The sequence below is a fragment of the Papio anubis genome, chromosome 12 (genome assembly GCF_008728515.1).
Source record: "Papio anubis isolate 15944 chromosome 12, Panubis1.0, whole genome shotgun sequence".
NCBI classification, from domain to species: domain Eukaryota; kingdom Metazoa; phylum Chordata; class Mammalia; order Primates; family Cercopithecidae; genus Papio; species Papio anubis.
In genome coordinates this window covers 65220373-65236722 of record NC_044987.1, presented here as the reverse complement: position 1 = coordinate 65236722, position 16350 = coordinate 65220373, and the positions used below count along the sequence as shown (strand labels likewise).

Below are 16350 nucleotides of genomic sequence, written 5' to 3'. Positions count from 1 at the left end.
GCTCCTCTTCCTTTTGCTCACCCTCCACTTGTCTGTATACTTCATTCTTCCTTGTCACAGGACAAGATCTCGGGACTTGCTGAATGGCAAGACTAAAAGAGTTGCTGTAACAGAAGCAGGGCTGAAACATGCTCCTTGCTCACCACATTGCAGGCGAAGAGAAGAGCTATAGCCCTTTGGGGAGCCCAGACCTCGGAACTCCTTGGGCAGGGCTGTGACTCCCTCTTTGGGACTCTGTGGTTGCTGGTATCTCCAAGCTTCTGGGCACCACCACGTTCTTTGGTGCCAGCCAGGGAAACTGCTTGCAGTGTGCCTAGTCCAGCTGCAGCCACACAGAGAGCTGGTGCCCATCCTGGCACCTAGATCTGTCTGCCCGTGGCAGCAGTCAGCATGTCTGAATGCCGTGGCCAGACTCCGCACTCGTTCACACCCACCCCTCACTGCTCCATGCCTGACTCCAGTCTCCCTTGGAGGTGTGGGATCCAGGCCAGTAGCATGAGTTGAGTGTAACCTGCCAGGCCAAATGGGCAGGACGAGCCGAGTGGGTGCAAGCAAAACTCAGACAAAGACACCACTGGTCACAAGTTTCTAGCCGTAAAAGCAACATCCCAAAGATCCCATAACGTTGTCATTGATTAAAATGCCATCATGTGTCATTTGCCACATGATTGTACTTTCAGGATAAACTGAATGCTCTGGATAATCTCAGGACATGTTTTGAACTAAGGCAGATAAAGTACAGGTATCTAGATTCATTGCCTGTCCAGCTTGATTCAGAGAAAGAGAGAAAAATTACATGAACAGAGCTAACAAGGATGTAAAATGCAAAAATTTATTATTTATGAACATTTTCTAATGTCTCAAACTGAAGGTTTATTCCATCCATCACATTAGTATATGACTGCTGTTCTCCATATAAAGAGCATTCCTGACTTCCTTTTCATGGCAGACTAAGGAGCATGAAAAATTCCCCAGCTGTTAAAAAATATATATATACACATAGATTTATATATGTGTGTGTATATATATATATACACACACATATAAATATATATATACACATATATATGTATATATATAATATATATATATAAAATCTCTCAGAAACACAATTATGTTTGCAAGAAAGTAATTTGCTAGTCAGTGATCAAAAATTGATGAGAGATGTAATAAGACTGATAGACTTTGAATTTATGGCAGTGATAGGAGCATTTATTGGTTTCTACACAAAGGGGTTTGCATTTTGACTTTTTGAATCTTTTATAGTAACACAGCTTAAAACACAAACACATTTTAAGTGGTTATACACATACAGAAAATAAGAATTTGAATACTCACAAAGGGAGGAGATGAAATTAAGTCACCCAGATACTCATAGTACCAGGGATCTTGAAGGTCTGCACTTTTAGTGAAGGGGAGACAAAAGAAACCACACACACATTCACACGCACACACACAAACACACATTTCTCTCTTGAACTAGGCATTAGAAAGAATAAAAAAATCCCTCAGGTAGGTATGATTTGGTATTTATAATATATGGTCTGGGGAATCCCAAGGGGAGAAATTAATATGAAATGCCTGTCTTAGATTGTTCATGCTGCTATAACAAACTACCTGAGGCTGGGTAATCTACAAAGAATAAAAATTTCTTTCTCTCACTTCTGAAGGGTGGGAAGTCCAAGATCCAGATACTGGCAAATTCAATGTCTAATGAGAGCCTGGTCTCTGCTTTTAAGACAATAATTTTATCACTGTTCTAACATGGTGAAACTGCAAAAGGAGGCAAAAAGGACCTAGCTAGTCTCCTCTAGCTCTTTTGTAAAAACACAAATCCTAATGAGGGAATATCTCTCATGCCCTAATCACCTCCCAAAGGCTATACCTCTTTACTATTGTATTAGGTAAGGATTAAGTTTCAATGTACATTTGAAGAGGACCCAAATGTTCAAACCATAGCAGTGTATTTAGGGTGATCCTAAGAGACCTAACAGAAATAGCTTTGTTGATCATGAACTAGCATTTCAAAATTACAGTCAGCATGAGCAAGAGTCAGTAGAATTAGATATCAGAATTTTGGAAGACAGGATTATCAGTCACAAGTTATAACATAGCTATGTTTAAAATGGTTAAATAAATTTAAGATGGAGTAAAAAAGCATGAGAAAGAAGTCCTAATTTATTGGAAAACCAGGTATTTTTGAAAAAAAAAAAAAAAAGCAACTATGCCTTCTAGAATACCTAAAAAAATGTAGGCACTGACATTAAGACAAATTACAAAAGATTGGTATAGTTTAGTTTAGAACCGATAAAATGGAGCTAAAGTTGAAGAACTTAATCTGAAACCAATACAGCTTGGAAGAGAATGAAATGTGAAATGGAGATTAAAAGATAAAGAGAATTTAAAAAGAAGATTCAATATAGATGGAACTGGATTTGCATAGAATAATGTAGAAAATAGGGAGGAGGAGAAACATTCAAAGGGATAATGGCTGAATTATCTTCAGATTCAGAGAGCTTAATCAATCATAAAGAGAATAACTTTTAAAATAAATCTAGACTCATTTACTAGCATTCAAAACCCCAAAGACAAAAAGTTCTGAATAGAGCCGGATAAATAATACATTAACTACAGAGAAGCGGCAATTTGACAGACAATATACTTCTTAACAACAGAAGACATCAGAAGTCTGTGGAAATATATAATGTATTTTGTGTGTGTGTGTGTGTGTGTGTGTGTGTGTGTGTATAAACTACGTGTCAATAATCAGATTTTTATCCAGCTAAATTGTCACTAAAAAGGTGCTTGAATTAATCAAGCATAAACATATTTGTAAAAGCACTGAAGAGTTAAGAAGCAAAAAATCAAAATTTAGAAGCAGGTAAAAACCGAGAGAAACCCTGGATTTATAGCTTCATTTGTTCTGAAGACTTTTGCCAATCTAGAAGAAATTAGTCTGAAATGGAGCAAAAATTTGGCAATTTCCTGGCATGAGGAGAGAAAAATCAAAGGTAGAGTCTGATAGGATCTTGCTATGTACTCTCAAGATGTGGTTGAACTGGAAATGTATCAGTCTTTGTGTTAACTGGTGACTTTCAACTTTATTACATCTGCAAAGACCCTGTTTCCAAATAAGGTTACATTAACAGATACTAGGGGTTAGGACTTCAACATATCTTTATTAGGAGTACAATTCAACTCACAGCATGCCTTACTTAGATTCTACGTCAGTAAATTGTGGATTATAATAATATATCTCTCATTTGGTTAATATTAGGATTAGATGAAATAACAGGTAATAATCAGAATAACATGACCCATCAATATCTCAATGAAGATTTATGATCATAAATACATACAGGATATATACAGGATATAAATACAGGATAATGCAATCCTTGGTGTAATTATATGTTACCTTTTGGTCTCCCTCTCTAAGATGGCAGGAATGATTCTTTGTTGTACTGCATTTATAACATGTAGTATAGGGCTTAGTGGATTATAGAGTCAAGATTAATGTTTGTTAAATGAAAAAGTAAATTTAATTTTATCCTTGCAACTACCACGTATTGGAAGATTCATTATCCCCATATTTCAGATGAGGAAATTGTGGTTCTTAGAGTCTCTAACATTGCCCGAGCAGAAGCGGCCAGAAAGTGGTAAAACAAGTGTAAAACAAACATTCAAACAAAACCGTCACATTTTCTCTTCCCAACATTCCCATGATCTGAGAGTAGAGGGGAATTATTTATTTATAAGAAATTCTGAGGATAAGAATATTTTGCACAGTTTAAACTGTATGCTCTTAGCAATATATATTTCCTTGAGTGGTTATTCACTCATGAAATAGTTTTCTTCATTTCGCATGTCTACTAACTTTATTTGATGCTTCCATTGTCCTTGTAGCTTTACCTCAGACATCTGCATAGCAAGATAGAAATGGGGCCAGAGTTACTGTATGTAAGGAGTGGGATTATATTCCATCTACATTTCTGCCTGAATGTCTCCTTTTCAGCAGTTGTGGGGAGGAAACCGTGAGTCCTAGAAAAAGACTTTACTGGGCGCCGGAGGAGGAAGTGGTGAGGTTGTTGCTCACTCAGCGCCTACCGCTGGCTCTTGGGGCGCAGAGAGGGGCCGCAGTCTCTGCGGCTGCGTCGCGCTCCCCAGCAGTCCCCTCCATGTTCCCCGGCGCCACTACTCCCCTTCCTAAGGCCGCCGCTTACCCCGGGGTCTATGGAAGTAATGGAAGGACCCCTCAACCTGGCTCATCAACAGAGCAGACGAGCAGACCGTTTATTAGCTGCAGGCAAATACGAAGAGGCTATTTCTTGTCACAAAAAGGCTGCAGCATATCTTTCTGAAGCCATGAAGCTGACACAGTCTGAGCAGGCTCATCTTTCACTGGAATTGCAAAGGGATAGCCATATGAAACAGCTCCTCCTCATCCAAGAGAGATGGAAAAGGGCCCAACGTGAAGAAAGATTGAAAGCCCAGCAGAACACAGACAAGGATGTAGCTGCCCATCTTCAGGCATCTCACAAACCCTCTGCAGAGGATGCAGAGGGCCAGAGCCCCCTTTCTCAGAAGTACAGCCCTTCTACAGAGAAATGCCTGCCTGAGATTCAGGGGATCTTTGACAGGGATCCAGACACACTACTATATTTACTTCAGCAAAAGAGTGAGCCAGCAGAGCCATGTATTGGAAGCAAAGCCCCAAAAGATGATAAAACAATTATAGAGGAGCAGGCAACCAAAATTGCAGATTTGAAGAGGCACGTGGAGTTCCTTGTGGCTGAGAATGAAAGATTAAGGAAAGAAAATAAACAACTAAAGGCTGAAAAGGCCAGACTTCTAAAAGGTCCAATAGAAAAGGAGCTGGATGTAGATGCTGATTTTGTAGAAACATCAGAGTTATGGAGCTTGCCACCACATTCAGAAACTGCTACAGCCTCCTCGACCTGGCAGAAGTTCGCAGCAAATACCGGGAAAGCCAAGGACATTCCAATCCCCAATCTTCCTCCCTTGGATTTTCCTTCTCCAGAACTTCCCCTTATGGAGCTCTCTGAGGATATTCTGAAAGGATTTATGAGTAATTAAAATGGAAGGCCACAGAAAAGGGGAAAAGAGGAAATAATACAGTAATCATTAATCCAGCAAAACAAAAAATGAAAAGGGAAAACCACATAGAAGGGTCATCCCGGAAATGCTTCATCTGGTGGACTGTGGGAGCAGAGGCATTGCCAGGACTTGGGAAACAGTCGCTGTGAAATGCGCCGCATATCTCATTCACTCACTTGAGCTAATGATTCCGACTTGGCAGACACTAAACTCATGGAGGTTCGGTTTCTCCTGATACAAACCAAATGGCTACCTGGAATAATTTCTTTCAAGCAACAGTTATTTTTCTTATCTTCAGGATTAAAATGTATAAAAGTTATGTGTAATTAATCTATAATGCCATAAATGATAATGCAAAACCTAAATAATATGGTGGCCGGAGGGGCTGCCTTATATTTGAAACATGCTTTCTATCATGCATTGACTGTATGCATTTTGTTAATGCACATTTTGTTTGTTTAAATAAGGTGTGTAAGATACACACCCTTCTAGATGAAACTATATGTGCCACACTTTGCACTACTCATAATAACCTCAAGACTATCAGAAGAAATATTTAAATTTCCATTTTATGAAGAAAGGAACCAAATTATTATGCTTTTTTTAAACAAATTACCAGTTTACATAATTAATCAGGGTGCATTTTAAGTTCTAACTTTGTTTATTGTATAGTGCATCATTTGAAAATACCAAGGAGGAAATACCCTTTGTTTTTAATGATGCAAGAGTGGAAGTAATGCTAGTTGGCAGTATTTGATTGTAAGAAATCAATAAAGTAATTGTGTTTTAAAAAAAAAAAAAAAAAGAAAAAGACTTTACTTATTCTTCTCTCTCCAAGATTCTTGTGCCCAAAGCCCACATGACCCTAAATATTCTTCAGGAGAGCCTATATTCTAGGTCCTATTGTGCATGAGTGGTGACTGTTCTTGTGACCATTCCATTTGTTTCTTCAAGGAAGCAATGCTAGGCATTGCTCTATGGAAAGTGAGTATTGTTAACAATTGCATTGTCTGAAACCACACTTAGGAAACAAAGAATTTAGACACAGAAAAGCCATGAAGATAAAATCTTGGTCATGACACCATGAGCATGAAGAGGGCCACTCCCAGGGATTTGTGGGGTCCAGACCCCTGGTGCTCCCACTGCATGAGAAAGGTTCACAGGAAAAGCACTCTCTGTTCCCCTCAATTGGCCATGGTTCACGCTCCTTTCATTGGTGGGAATGTTCCTCTAGTACTTCCCTCTAGAGTATATAGTGCTGACAATAGCCTGATTCAGTTTCTTTGTTACTGGTGTATTCAGAGAAGAATTCCCATCACTCAGTTACCTTACGTTTTTCTTTTCCTAGGATTTCTTTTTCTTTTTCTTTCTCTTCCCTCCTTTCTTCCTATCTTTCCTGTCTTATTTTTAAAATAAAATTATATATAAAGTGTACAAAGTGATGTTTTGATACACATAGAGTGTATCACACTGAATACTACAGTTACACTAATTAACACATCCATTGCTTCACATGGTTACCTTTTTTGTGGTGGGAACTCTTAAGATCTATTGTCTTAGCAAATTTTAAACATATGATAAAATATTATTCCTATCCCCACACTTCACATTAGATCTCTAGAACTTATTCATACTTTTAACAGAAATTTTATACCCTTTGACAGACATCTCTCCATTTCCCTCTCTCCCTGCCCCTTGGAAACCACCAATCTACTCTTCGCTTCTATGAATTTGACTTTTTAAGATTTCACACATAATGTGAGATTATGCAATATTTTTCTTTCTGTGTCTGGCTTATTTTACCTAGATAATGCCATTTTCATTAATTAGACTTCCCAAGTGCCTTTGAACTCTTTCATCCTCACTCTACTCCCAATGCTGAACACCTTTCACAACATACTCTCCTGGGACATGGACCATAGGGCCCTAGGACCCAGGCGCCTAATAATGGCACTAACTCTTGTGAGCAGTGTGGAGGGAAGGGACTAGTGGAGTCAGGGTCCATAAAATCAGCCTCTGCAGCTCTTGTAGAAAACAGCAAGAAATAGCAGCAGTACAGCCTTCTGAAACTGGTGAGTCTCAAGGTGAGGCCAAGGAAATTATGAGGAAGAGGAAGCTGATGAGTGGAGGGGGAATCCAGGAGCCTGGTATGAAAATGAGATAGAACTCTTTCAATAAGGCCTAGTGTAATAGATGACAACCTTGCCACAGTACTTAAGTTCTGGCACAAGCGTTACAGACCAATGGCTGTGATTTCCCTCAGAACTGAGGCTAAGTCATTTTATGGCTTGTAGAATCAAAACTTCTGTAGGCTCAAAGACCCCTAACTACATCATAGCTATGAGGCCAAGCCTCTTGCCTAGCTAGGTCATAATATTTTTTTCTTCCCTAGTCTGAATTCATCTATGAACCTAGGTGACTGCTCCTTCTAGGCAATCATAGCTGGGCTCAAATCTTCCATTACCATTTTGGTTAGTTCAGAATCTGTCTGACTTTTCCAAACTGTTAATGACTCATGGTTAGAGACCATGTTTTGCTCATTGACACCTAGAATGAATAACCACAATGACCACTCCTTTGTGAATAATCAGTCTATGAGTTTGGACTGATTGAGTTGGCATACTGAAGAGCCAAAACAATGCCCCAGATGGCCAACAATTCTTCATTTCTCAGATTAGGAGTTCTCAGTTTCACTGAGGAAAATTCAGAGGGAGGAAAAATCATTCCAGCTATTAAGGAATTACAAAGTAACTATGAAAGCTAAAAGTACATTATTACCTGGAAGAATCTATCAGTGCTACAAGAAGCTCAAAAAGAACATATGTCTTCCTGTATTTGTTTAAAAATCTGGGAGGCATACCTGACTCCAGCCTTTCTCTGTCCCCTTAACCTTTCTTACATTAAATTTTCTTGTAGCACTCCTCACCCCTCAAAATTATCCTTTCTTCTCCATTTACATGGTTATTACTTTTGTTCAGATCTTAATCACTTGTCCTTTGAACTATTTGGGACTCTCCAAAAAGCCTCCCTACCTTCTGTGATTCCCCTTTGACCTATCTGCTATGGTCTCAATGTTTGTGTCCTCAGAAAATTCTAGTGTTGAAATCCTAACCTCCCTCCCACCTCCAAGGTGATGGTATTAGAAATTGGAACCTTTGTGAGGTAATTAGGTTATGAGGGCTCATGGTTGAGAATGGTACCTCTATAAAAGAGATGGTAAAGAGCTAACTAGCCCCTTCCACCATGTTGGGACACAATGAGAAGGTGCCACTTCTGAACTAAGAAATGAGCTCTAGCCAGACACTGAATCTGCTGGCACTTTGATCTTACACTTCTTAGCTTCCAGAACTATGAGGTTTGAATGCTAGTTGTTTATAAGCCACCCAGTTTATGGTATTTTGTTTTAGCAGTTAAAGTGGTCTAAGACACCGTCTATTGCATATCACGTTCCTTTTCAAATATTCTGATTCCCTACAGTGTACGTGACAATGCCTACTATCAGACAGACTTCTAAGGATCCTCTCAAGGCTGCCACTGCTTCCCTTTAAACATCTTTTGATACTCTACTCTCCTGCCTCCTTTTCCCCAAAAAACTTGGGATCCAGCAGCCCCTAGTGCCTCACTACTAGTCATTACTTAACATCTATGGAGGCAGGATTTTCTTGTTTTTACCTTTGCCTAAAAGGACAGTCCTTATTCTCACCCAGGAAATGTTACCTCATTTTATTTTTTTGTCCTTTGATGCTCTTAGCTTGTTGCATCTTTTGACCTAACAGAACTTCAGAATATGAGAGCCCCTTTTCCTTCCCACAATAGCACCTAAAGTTACATATCATTTATTCTATTTCATTTGTGAGAAAACAATATGGAATTGAAATAGCTTTTAGGTTTACACAATCAGTATAAGAGCCAGAATTGTCATTTGTTTCTGCTTGAGGCTAACTTTCAGACCATATTACCCTGCTTCATTATCTGAAATATTGCCTCCTTATTTTATGATTGTCATTATTAGAGCCACAACTGTACTGCATTATAAATGTTTGCAAGTCAATTTTCTCTATTAATTAGGTAAGTTCTCAAAAGATAATGATTTTTGCTTAATCTATGTGATGTACTGCTGTCTTTAGCATTCTGACCAGGAACTAAGAAAACACTATTTTCTCACTTGTTCAAATAGATCAAGCCATTCAGAGTAACTATACTTGAGATTATTGGAAAGGAGAAGGCTTTACAGATAAGGCGAATTAGTTCAATCTTATTTCTCAAATTCACACTGAGTCATTTTCCTAATCAGATATTGAATTGCAGGGCAGATCTGATACATAATTTTGCCTACTCCAGTTTTAACTCCTGAATTCTTGGTTTGTTTCAAAGCCCTACAATGGGTAGATTTTTAAAAATATATATTGTATAATTTATGTTTAGAAAATCTGGAATATTCAAGGTGAAAGTTCTTGGATTAAATAAATACTTCCATTATCTTCTCTGGCAGCTAGAGTCTTCTAATATCTTCTCATGGACACCTCAATCCTCTTAGAGAAGACCTATCAAATGGGACAGGGGTGAAAGATCAGTCATTGTAGCTATGCTGATTACATGCTTCCTAGGCTCCCTCTCGTTTTTCTTTTTTCTCTTTTTTTGAGACGGAGCCTCGCTCTGTCTCTGGGCTGGAGTACAGTGGGCTCACTGCAACCTCCACCCACCGGGTCTGGTTCAAGCAATTCTGCCTCAGCCTCCCAAGTAGCTAGGATTACAGGCATGCACCACCACACCCAGCTAATTTCTGTATTTTTAGTAGAGACAGGGTTTCACGATGTTGGCCAGGCTGGTCTTGAACTCCTGACCTCATGATCTGCCTGCCTTGGCCTTCCAAAGCTAGGCTCCCTCTCTTATCCTGCCATGACTCCCTGGCTACTTTCGATCTCTTTGGCTGTGACAGTCATTGCTGTTACTCTTCTTAGTACCTGGACTCTTTCTCTTTGCTTAGTAGTCAGGGAAAACAAATGATACCCCACAAAAGAAACAGCTATAATCAAAGTAGATGAGTTTACAGAATGTAAATTACATATGCTAAGGATAATTGGATCCTGGTCACAAGGAAGAACAGGTAATTTTACTTACCAGGTAAGTGGATTCCTGTATAAATTTACTTGCCTAAAACTCACTCCCTGACTTCTATTCCATCTTTGGTGAACTTCAGCTCATTTGATGAGAGCAGGTCCTCATGTAATGTCATTTCACACAACGTTGTGTCATTATAACATTGATAAGAAAAAAAATGGGTTTCCGGCGGGGGCCGCTGTCTGTGTGGTGTTTGCATATTCTCTCCATGTCAGACTGGACTTTTTCCAGGGACCCAAATAGTTTCCTTCTACATCCCAGTGATGTACAGCTGAAGTCTAAATTGTCCCAGTGTGACTGAATGGTTGTGTGTGTGAGTGCTCCCTGTAATGCAATGGCGTTCTGGTTCCCTGAGCTTTTGGGAACCAACCCAAAGCTGCCGGGATAAGCTTGGACCACCTGTAACCCTGAACTGGAATAAGTGGGTTGGGAAATGTATGAATGAATGAATGAAAATCATTGTAAAGTAAAAATTAGTAAAGTGTACTGAAATCATATAAATGCATGACAATAGATGATACTTGTGATTGCTAGTTTTTAAACTGTGTGGTGGTAGAAGATTCTTCTTACAATTTTCCTTTATCTCTATTTTGTTACCTGTAACATTAAGATAACAATATTAATTACTCCTTAGTATTTTTTAAAAGGATGAAATGAGATAAAGAATATAAAACATTGTGGCTGATTAAGAATTAAGAATATAAAACATATGATTAATTAAGATTAAGAATATAAAACATATGATACATACTTGGTTAAATATAAGGGAAGATGAAGACATTGATTTTAAAAACTTTATTGGGACAGATACAGGGCCTCAGTGGAAACCCACACTCTACTATGTTTAGAACACATACTTTTTATGTTTCTGTACTTCTCTCCTACATTTTAAGGTACCCTGGGTCTCCAGATTGATCAGGAAACTTTACATGGCATCACCCAGCAATGACTCCGCTGCTCCAGTCTCTGAATTCCTCCTCATCTGCTTCCCCGACTTCCAGAGTTGGCAGCACTGGCTGTCCCTGCCCCTCAGCCTTCTCTTCCTCCTGGCCATGGGGACTAACACCACCCTCCTGATCACCATCCAGCTGGAGTCCTCTCTGCACCAGCCCCTGTACTACCTGCTCAGCCTCTTCTCCCTGCTGGACATCGTGCTCTGCCTCACTGTCATCCCCAAGGTCCTGGCCATCTTCTGGTTTGACCTCAGGTCAATCAGCTTTCCAGCCTGCTTCCTCCAGATGTTCATCATGAACAGTTTTTTGACCATGGAGTCCTGCACATTCATGGTCATGGCCTATGACCATTATGTGGCCATCTGCCATCCACTGAGATACCCATCTATCATCACTGACCAGTTTGTGGCTAGGGCTGTGGTCTTTGTTATAGCCCGGAATGCCTTTGTTTCTCTTGCTGTTCCCATGCTTTCTGCCAGGCTCAGATACTGTGTGGGAAACGTAATCAAGAACTGCATCTGCACTAACCTGTCTGTGTCCAAACTCTCTTGTGATGACATCACTTTCAATCAGCTCTACCAGTTTGTGGCAGGCTGGACTCTGTTGGGCTCTGACCTTATCCTTATTATTATCTCCTATTCTTTTATATTGAAAGTTGTGCTGAGGATCAAGGCCGAGGGTGCTGTGGCCAAGGCCTTGAGCACGTGTGGTTCCCACTTCATCCTCATCTTCTTCTTCAGCACAGTCCTGCTGGTTCTGGTCATCACTAACCTGGCCAGGAAGACAATTCCTCCGGATGTCCCCATCCTGCTCAATATCCTGCACCACCTCATCCCCCCAGCTCTGAACCCCATTGTTTATGGTATGAGAACCAAGGAGATCAAGCAGGGAATCCAGAACCTGCTGAAGAGGTTAGAAGAGTAAAAAGGATTAGATCCACCTTTAGAGTTGTTAATTAAAATTGGGAAATGAGGAATTATTTTTATGTTGGAAAGGAAATTTCACTTTTAAATCCTGGCCTGAGTTCTGATTCTTCTGTTCTCAATATCTCAGGCAATAATGAACACATTTATTTGTGAATCTTTGTTTTCTGTTGCTTGAAAGGAAACCTCCCTTTTCTGGATTCTATGGTTACTTCGGAATTTTTCCTGAACTAATCTGCAATGAATAATCTTGCCAAGACTTTGACAAATGGAGCTGTATTAGAATGGAAGTGTTTGACCACTAAAGAAACAAACTTTATAAAATGCCCTTAAAAAGATCAGCCTGTCTTCTGAACTGCAAATGACACGGATTCCTTTCCTCTCTCTGATTCAGCCTGGCAGACAGCTGCCTGGCTTGGGTGCCATGAAGGCATGGCTTGGGTTAAGTACAGATGTTGACCCTGGAACAACTTGGGGTTGAGTGCCTTGCCCTGAACACCCCGACTCTCTTCCATGGCGCCTGAGACAGATGTGCTATTCCCTGGATCCTAAAATTCTCCCATACCTCTCTGAGGGCAGCATTTCCATTCTTTCTCTCTACTTAGATTTTCTCTCTTCAGTTTTTGGTTTGTAAATGAGGTTGACAAAGTTTTAGGATTTTTAGGTTGGGGGCGGGGGAGTTGTATTGTTTGAAGTGCTTTATGTTCTTGTATTCATCATCTTCATCTTCATGTCGTTATAATCATAGTTCCTATCTCACCTTGAACTGCCCATCATAGGCGCGAATGAGCCATCCTGTTCATTCCCTCTGTTGCTGTTTGCTGCAGCCTCCCTCCTGAGCTGTGGCTGGCAAAGCTGCCAACAGTTTCCCAGACCTGAAAGTTCTAGGGTTTGTTTTTCACAGAATAGTGTATTCTACTATTTTGGCATTTCCTTCTTAATGATGCCACACAGTTCAGTATATTCAAGGAATATTAAACAGTCTTAATCTGTCTGTTTTGGGGATGTAAGTTAAGATTTCAAGTTCGTCATTTGTCCAAGCATTGTTTGACAACTGTCCCAACTGGACTATCCTACTTTCATTTGTACTGAAGCTTATCTTTGCTGAATGACTTGTATTAAAATTAATATCTCTACAGTGTTTAAAAAATTTTATGTTACAGCACTTCTTTTATTACAGGCCTCCTATACAATAGCCCTAACATACTTTTGACTTATCTTAAACTTTGTTTTCTCTGCCACTGTAGCCCAAATGAACTGCTCATTATTTCTTGAAAATTACCTATTCCCATTTTGCTCTCTCTCTTTTCAATCATTTGATGCTTCTCAGATAAGCCTTCTTTTACCATTATCACCATTTGCCAAACCCCGTCTTTCCTACCAGGTTTAATTCAAATGCCACTTCCCACAGTAGGTCTTCCTTTCCTGATCCTCCTGACTGGAATCATTATTCTTGCATCTTGTGTGGCTGTATTTCTTTCTCTGACACTGTCATAAGCTTCTTTTAGGTTGAGAGTATTTTATTCATCTTTAAAATTCGGCATGGCTACTTTTACTGTCCCTTATACAGATAAATTTAAAATAAAAATATATTGAACAAAATGTGTAGAACATTTTATAAATGATCTCTTATCTCTCATTTTCTTTGATAACTAATTGGAAACAGCAATAAAATCTTATACTATTATGTGTCCTTATAGTACCTAACACAGAGCCTTATTTTGAGCCAGCACAAAATGAACCTCTATACAGTGAAGACCATTAGGATTGAGACAGTCTGGACAATGGAAATTGTATTCTCAGATAAAATAATTTGGCTAAATTTGTGTACTCAGATTTCATGAACTTTGGCTAAACTCATAGATTCTGGCTTTATTACCTTGAAAATGGTGTTAATTTATTTTTTATTGTTTTTTCAAAGAGCGAATTAACTAATAAAAGTTTTTGTATAATGAGTATATACACATTAAATTATATGCGTTGAATTATTTATTATTATTATTTCCCCAAGCATGCTGCTTCCCCTGCTGCGCTCTGAATAATAGGCTGGCCATTATTGCATACCTTATTTACCTTGGTGTATAAGGTATCCATGGAATTTGAGTCCTCCTCTGTCTCTCTAGTTGTTTTTGTCACTAGTTTATTTTCTTGAGAAGTTCTATTGCTTACATGAGGGTTATCATGTAGGAACTCCAAGCAATTGGGTGCCCCATAGGACTTTTAGTTGAACATAGCCGATTTATATCCATTTCGGTCTGGGTGCACCACGAGGCTCTCCACAAGCTTTCCTTCTGAAACACGTAGGGACAGCCATTGAAGATACGTGGCTATACCACTCCAGTGATCACATTCTTTAAGGTTACCAGGCTTCCAATGCCACTTGTCCCTCCAAATTGTAGCAACAATCCCATCTGGTATGTTTGAGAGAGACGACACAATAATTATAAACTAGGAAACTTTTCACCATGTCCAAGCAGCTGTCTTGGTAAATTATCTTCGTGATTCATGACCACACAGTGTGCAGAGGCTTCACTGCTTTGCAATCCCTGCTCAAAGCAGTGTGAAGAATCCTCATTCTCAGTTTACCTATAAAATATCAAATGAAATAAACAGAGTCCACAAATGCTGTATTACAAATTTTCTCCAGAGTGTCCTATTGGGTTCTTATTTTAGTACAACTTTTCTTCTTGGGGTAGAACAACTTCTGCAACTTCTCTCAAAATCAGGTATCACTTGGCACTTCATCTGAGAAAAGTTGTTTGGTTATTACTCGCTGCTTCTGAAGCATTTTTAATAGAAAAGAGTGATAGTCTCTTTCCTTGGTGTTATCACTTTCGTCTGCCACTCTCCTTTCTATCATAATTTCCCCTTTCTTTGCTTTATTATCCTTCCTAATTCAGACTCTTCCCAAATGAGGGCCTCTGGTTCAGGCACACAGACAATACACAAATCAGACCGCAGCAGGAATCTCCCTGGGATCTTTTCTTTTCTCTAGGAAGAGGAGTAGGGTTGGAAGGTAATAGGTAGTGTGTAACGAAACCATCTCTATCCTCAGGCATTATTTATGGTCAGTCCTAGCTTGGCCAGAGGAGGTGAGGCTGATACCCAACCCAAGGTTTCCTTTGGAGGACAGAGAGAGAAGTTCAAAGTGACATAGGTAAAATCTCACCCAGTTATGCACCATTGTCTGCAACACAATTGTCTTCCCACCATCTCATTCTTGGAGCCCAGCCTTGTGAGGTGAGAAAGAGAAAGGATTATGTCTCGGCATCCTCTCCAGCTTCCTCATTCCTACTGCTGGTACCAAGAGGCTTTCCAAGGCATTTTTCCTTCACTGTCACACATATTTGGACAAATCTTATACCTGTCCAGTGAGTGAGTTGGATTTTCATGCTCTTATTAATAACAAATATTCCACTTGCCCATTCCAATTTTGAAGCCACTGTGATGTAGGTATTAGGGAAATGATATGTCTGCAATATGTTATGCTTTATAGCCCATTCTTATATACTGGCTATAATAAAATGGCCCCGGTTTATGGATACTATGTAATTCTCATTTAAACATAATTTTTCTAAGAGTATACCTAAAGTCTGAAATGAAGTTCTCTCTCTCCTAAGTCTAGAAATATTTGTTTTTCAAATATATATGGTTTTTATTTATAATGCCTCAAGTCTCCTGGATGTTTCCTCAACTTTCTTTCTGTTCACCACTATCCCAATATTGGATTTTATCTTCTAGGTTTTCTGCCCATGCCTCCCTGAAGAATAGGCCTATGCTCTGGGTTCAGATGCCTAAAATAGCCTTAGCTCTGGTGGGCTGTGGGGAGAGAAGTGGCAGAGTGGAGCTCTGGACAGGAAAATAGCTTCTGGAACCTCAGAGTGGGGAGGTCTGATGGTGCATTAAACAGTCACAAGTAGTAATTACAGTACAGCATCCTTGAGCTGCTAGGTCTGCTTTGGAACCAGGAAAATTATGAGGATGAGAGTCTTGTAGGGACCCAGGTGTTCCATATAAGCATGAAGAAGTAATTCTTCTGGTAGAAATGCAGCAGATCTGGGGCTGAAGATTCAGATTCTGCCAATATCACCAATATCCCAAAATCTGCTGTATCCCTGCTTTTCCATGGGGAAAAGTTTTTCTTAATGTGAACTGTACACTACCCATTTAAACAAAACTGAGATTTCCAGAATGAAGGTTCTTGAATTACATCTATACCTTCATTATTGTCTATG

General features: G+C 39.5%; 2 protein-coding genes across 3 annotated transcripts; both read left to right on the top strand.

The window, feature by feature from the left end:
* Nucleotides 1-4061: 4061 nt before the first annotated feature.
* LOC101017200 (nuclear receptor-binding factor 2) lies at nt 4062-5923 on the top strand. Of its 2 annotated transcripts, XM_009186754.3 has the most exons (2): nt 4062-4263; nt 4349-5923. In XM_009186754.3, the coding sequence occupies exons 1-2, from the start codon at nt 4179-4181 to the stop codon at nt 5095-5097; spliced, it is 834 nt and encodes a 277-aa protein (XP_009185018.1). In that variant the 5' UTR covers nt 4062-4178; the 3' UTR covers nt 5098-5923. The 2 variants fall into 2 exon arrangements, with proteins under 2 accessions (XP_009185018.1, XP_009185017.1); XM_009186753.4 differs by having other exon boundaries at nt 4063-5923.
* A 5041-nt stretch (nt 5924-10964) lies between these two features.
* LOC101017559 (olfactory receptor 56A4) lies at nt 10965-13712 on the top strand. Its single transcript, XM_009186755.4, has one exon. The coding sequence runs from the start codon at nt 11169-11171 to the stop codon at nt 12114-12116; it is 948 nt and encodes a 315-aa protein (XP_009185019.3). The 5' UTR covers nt 10965-11168; the 3' UTR covers nt 12117-13712.
* Nucleotides 13713-16350: the final 2638 nt, after the last annotated feature.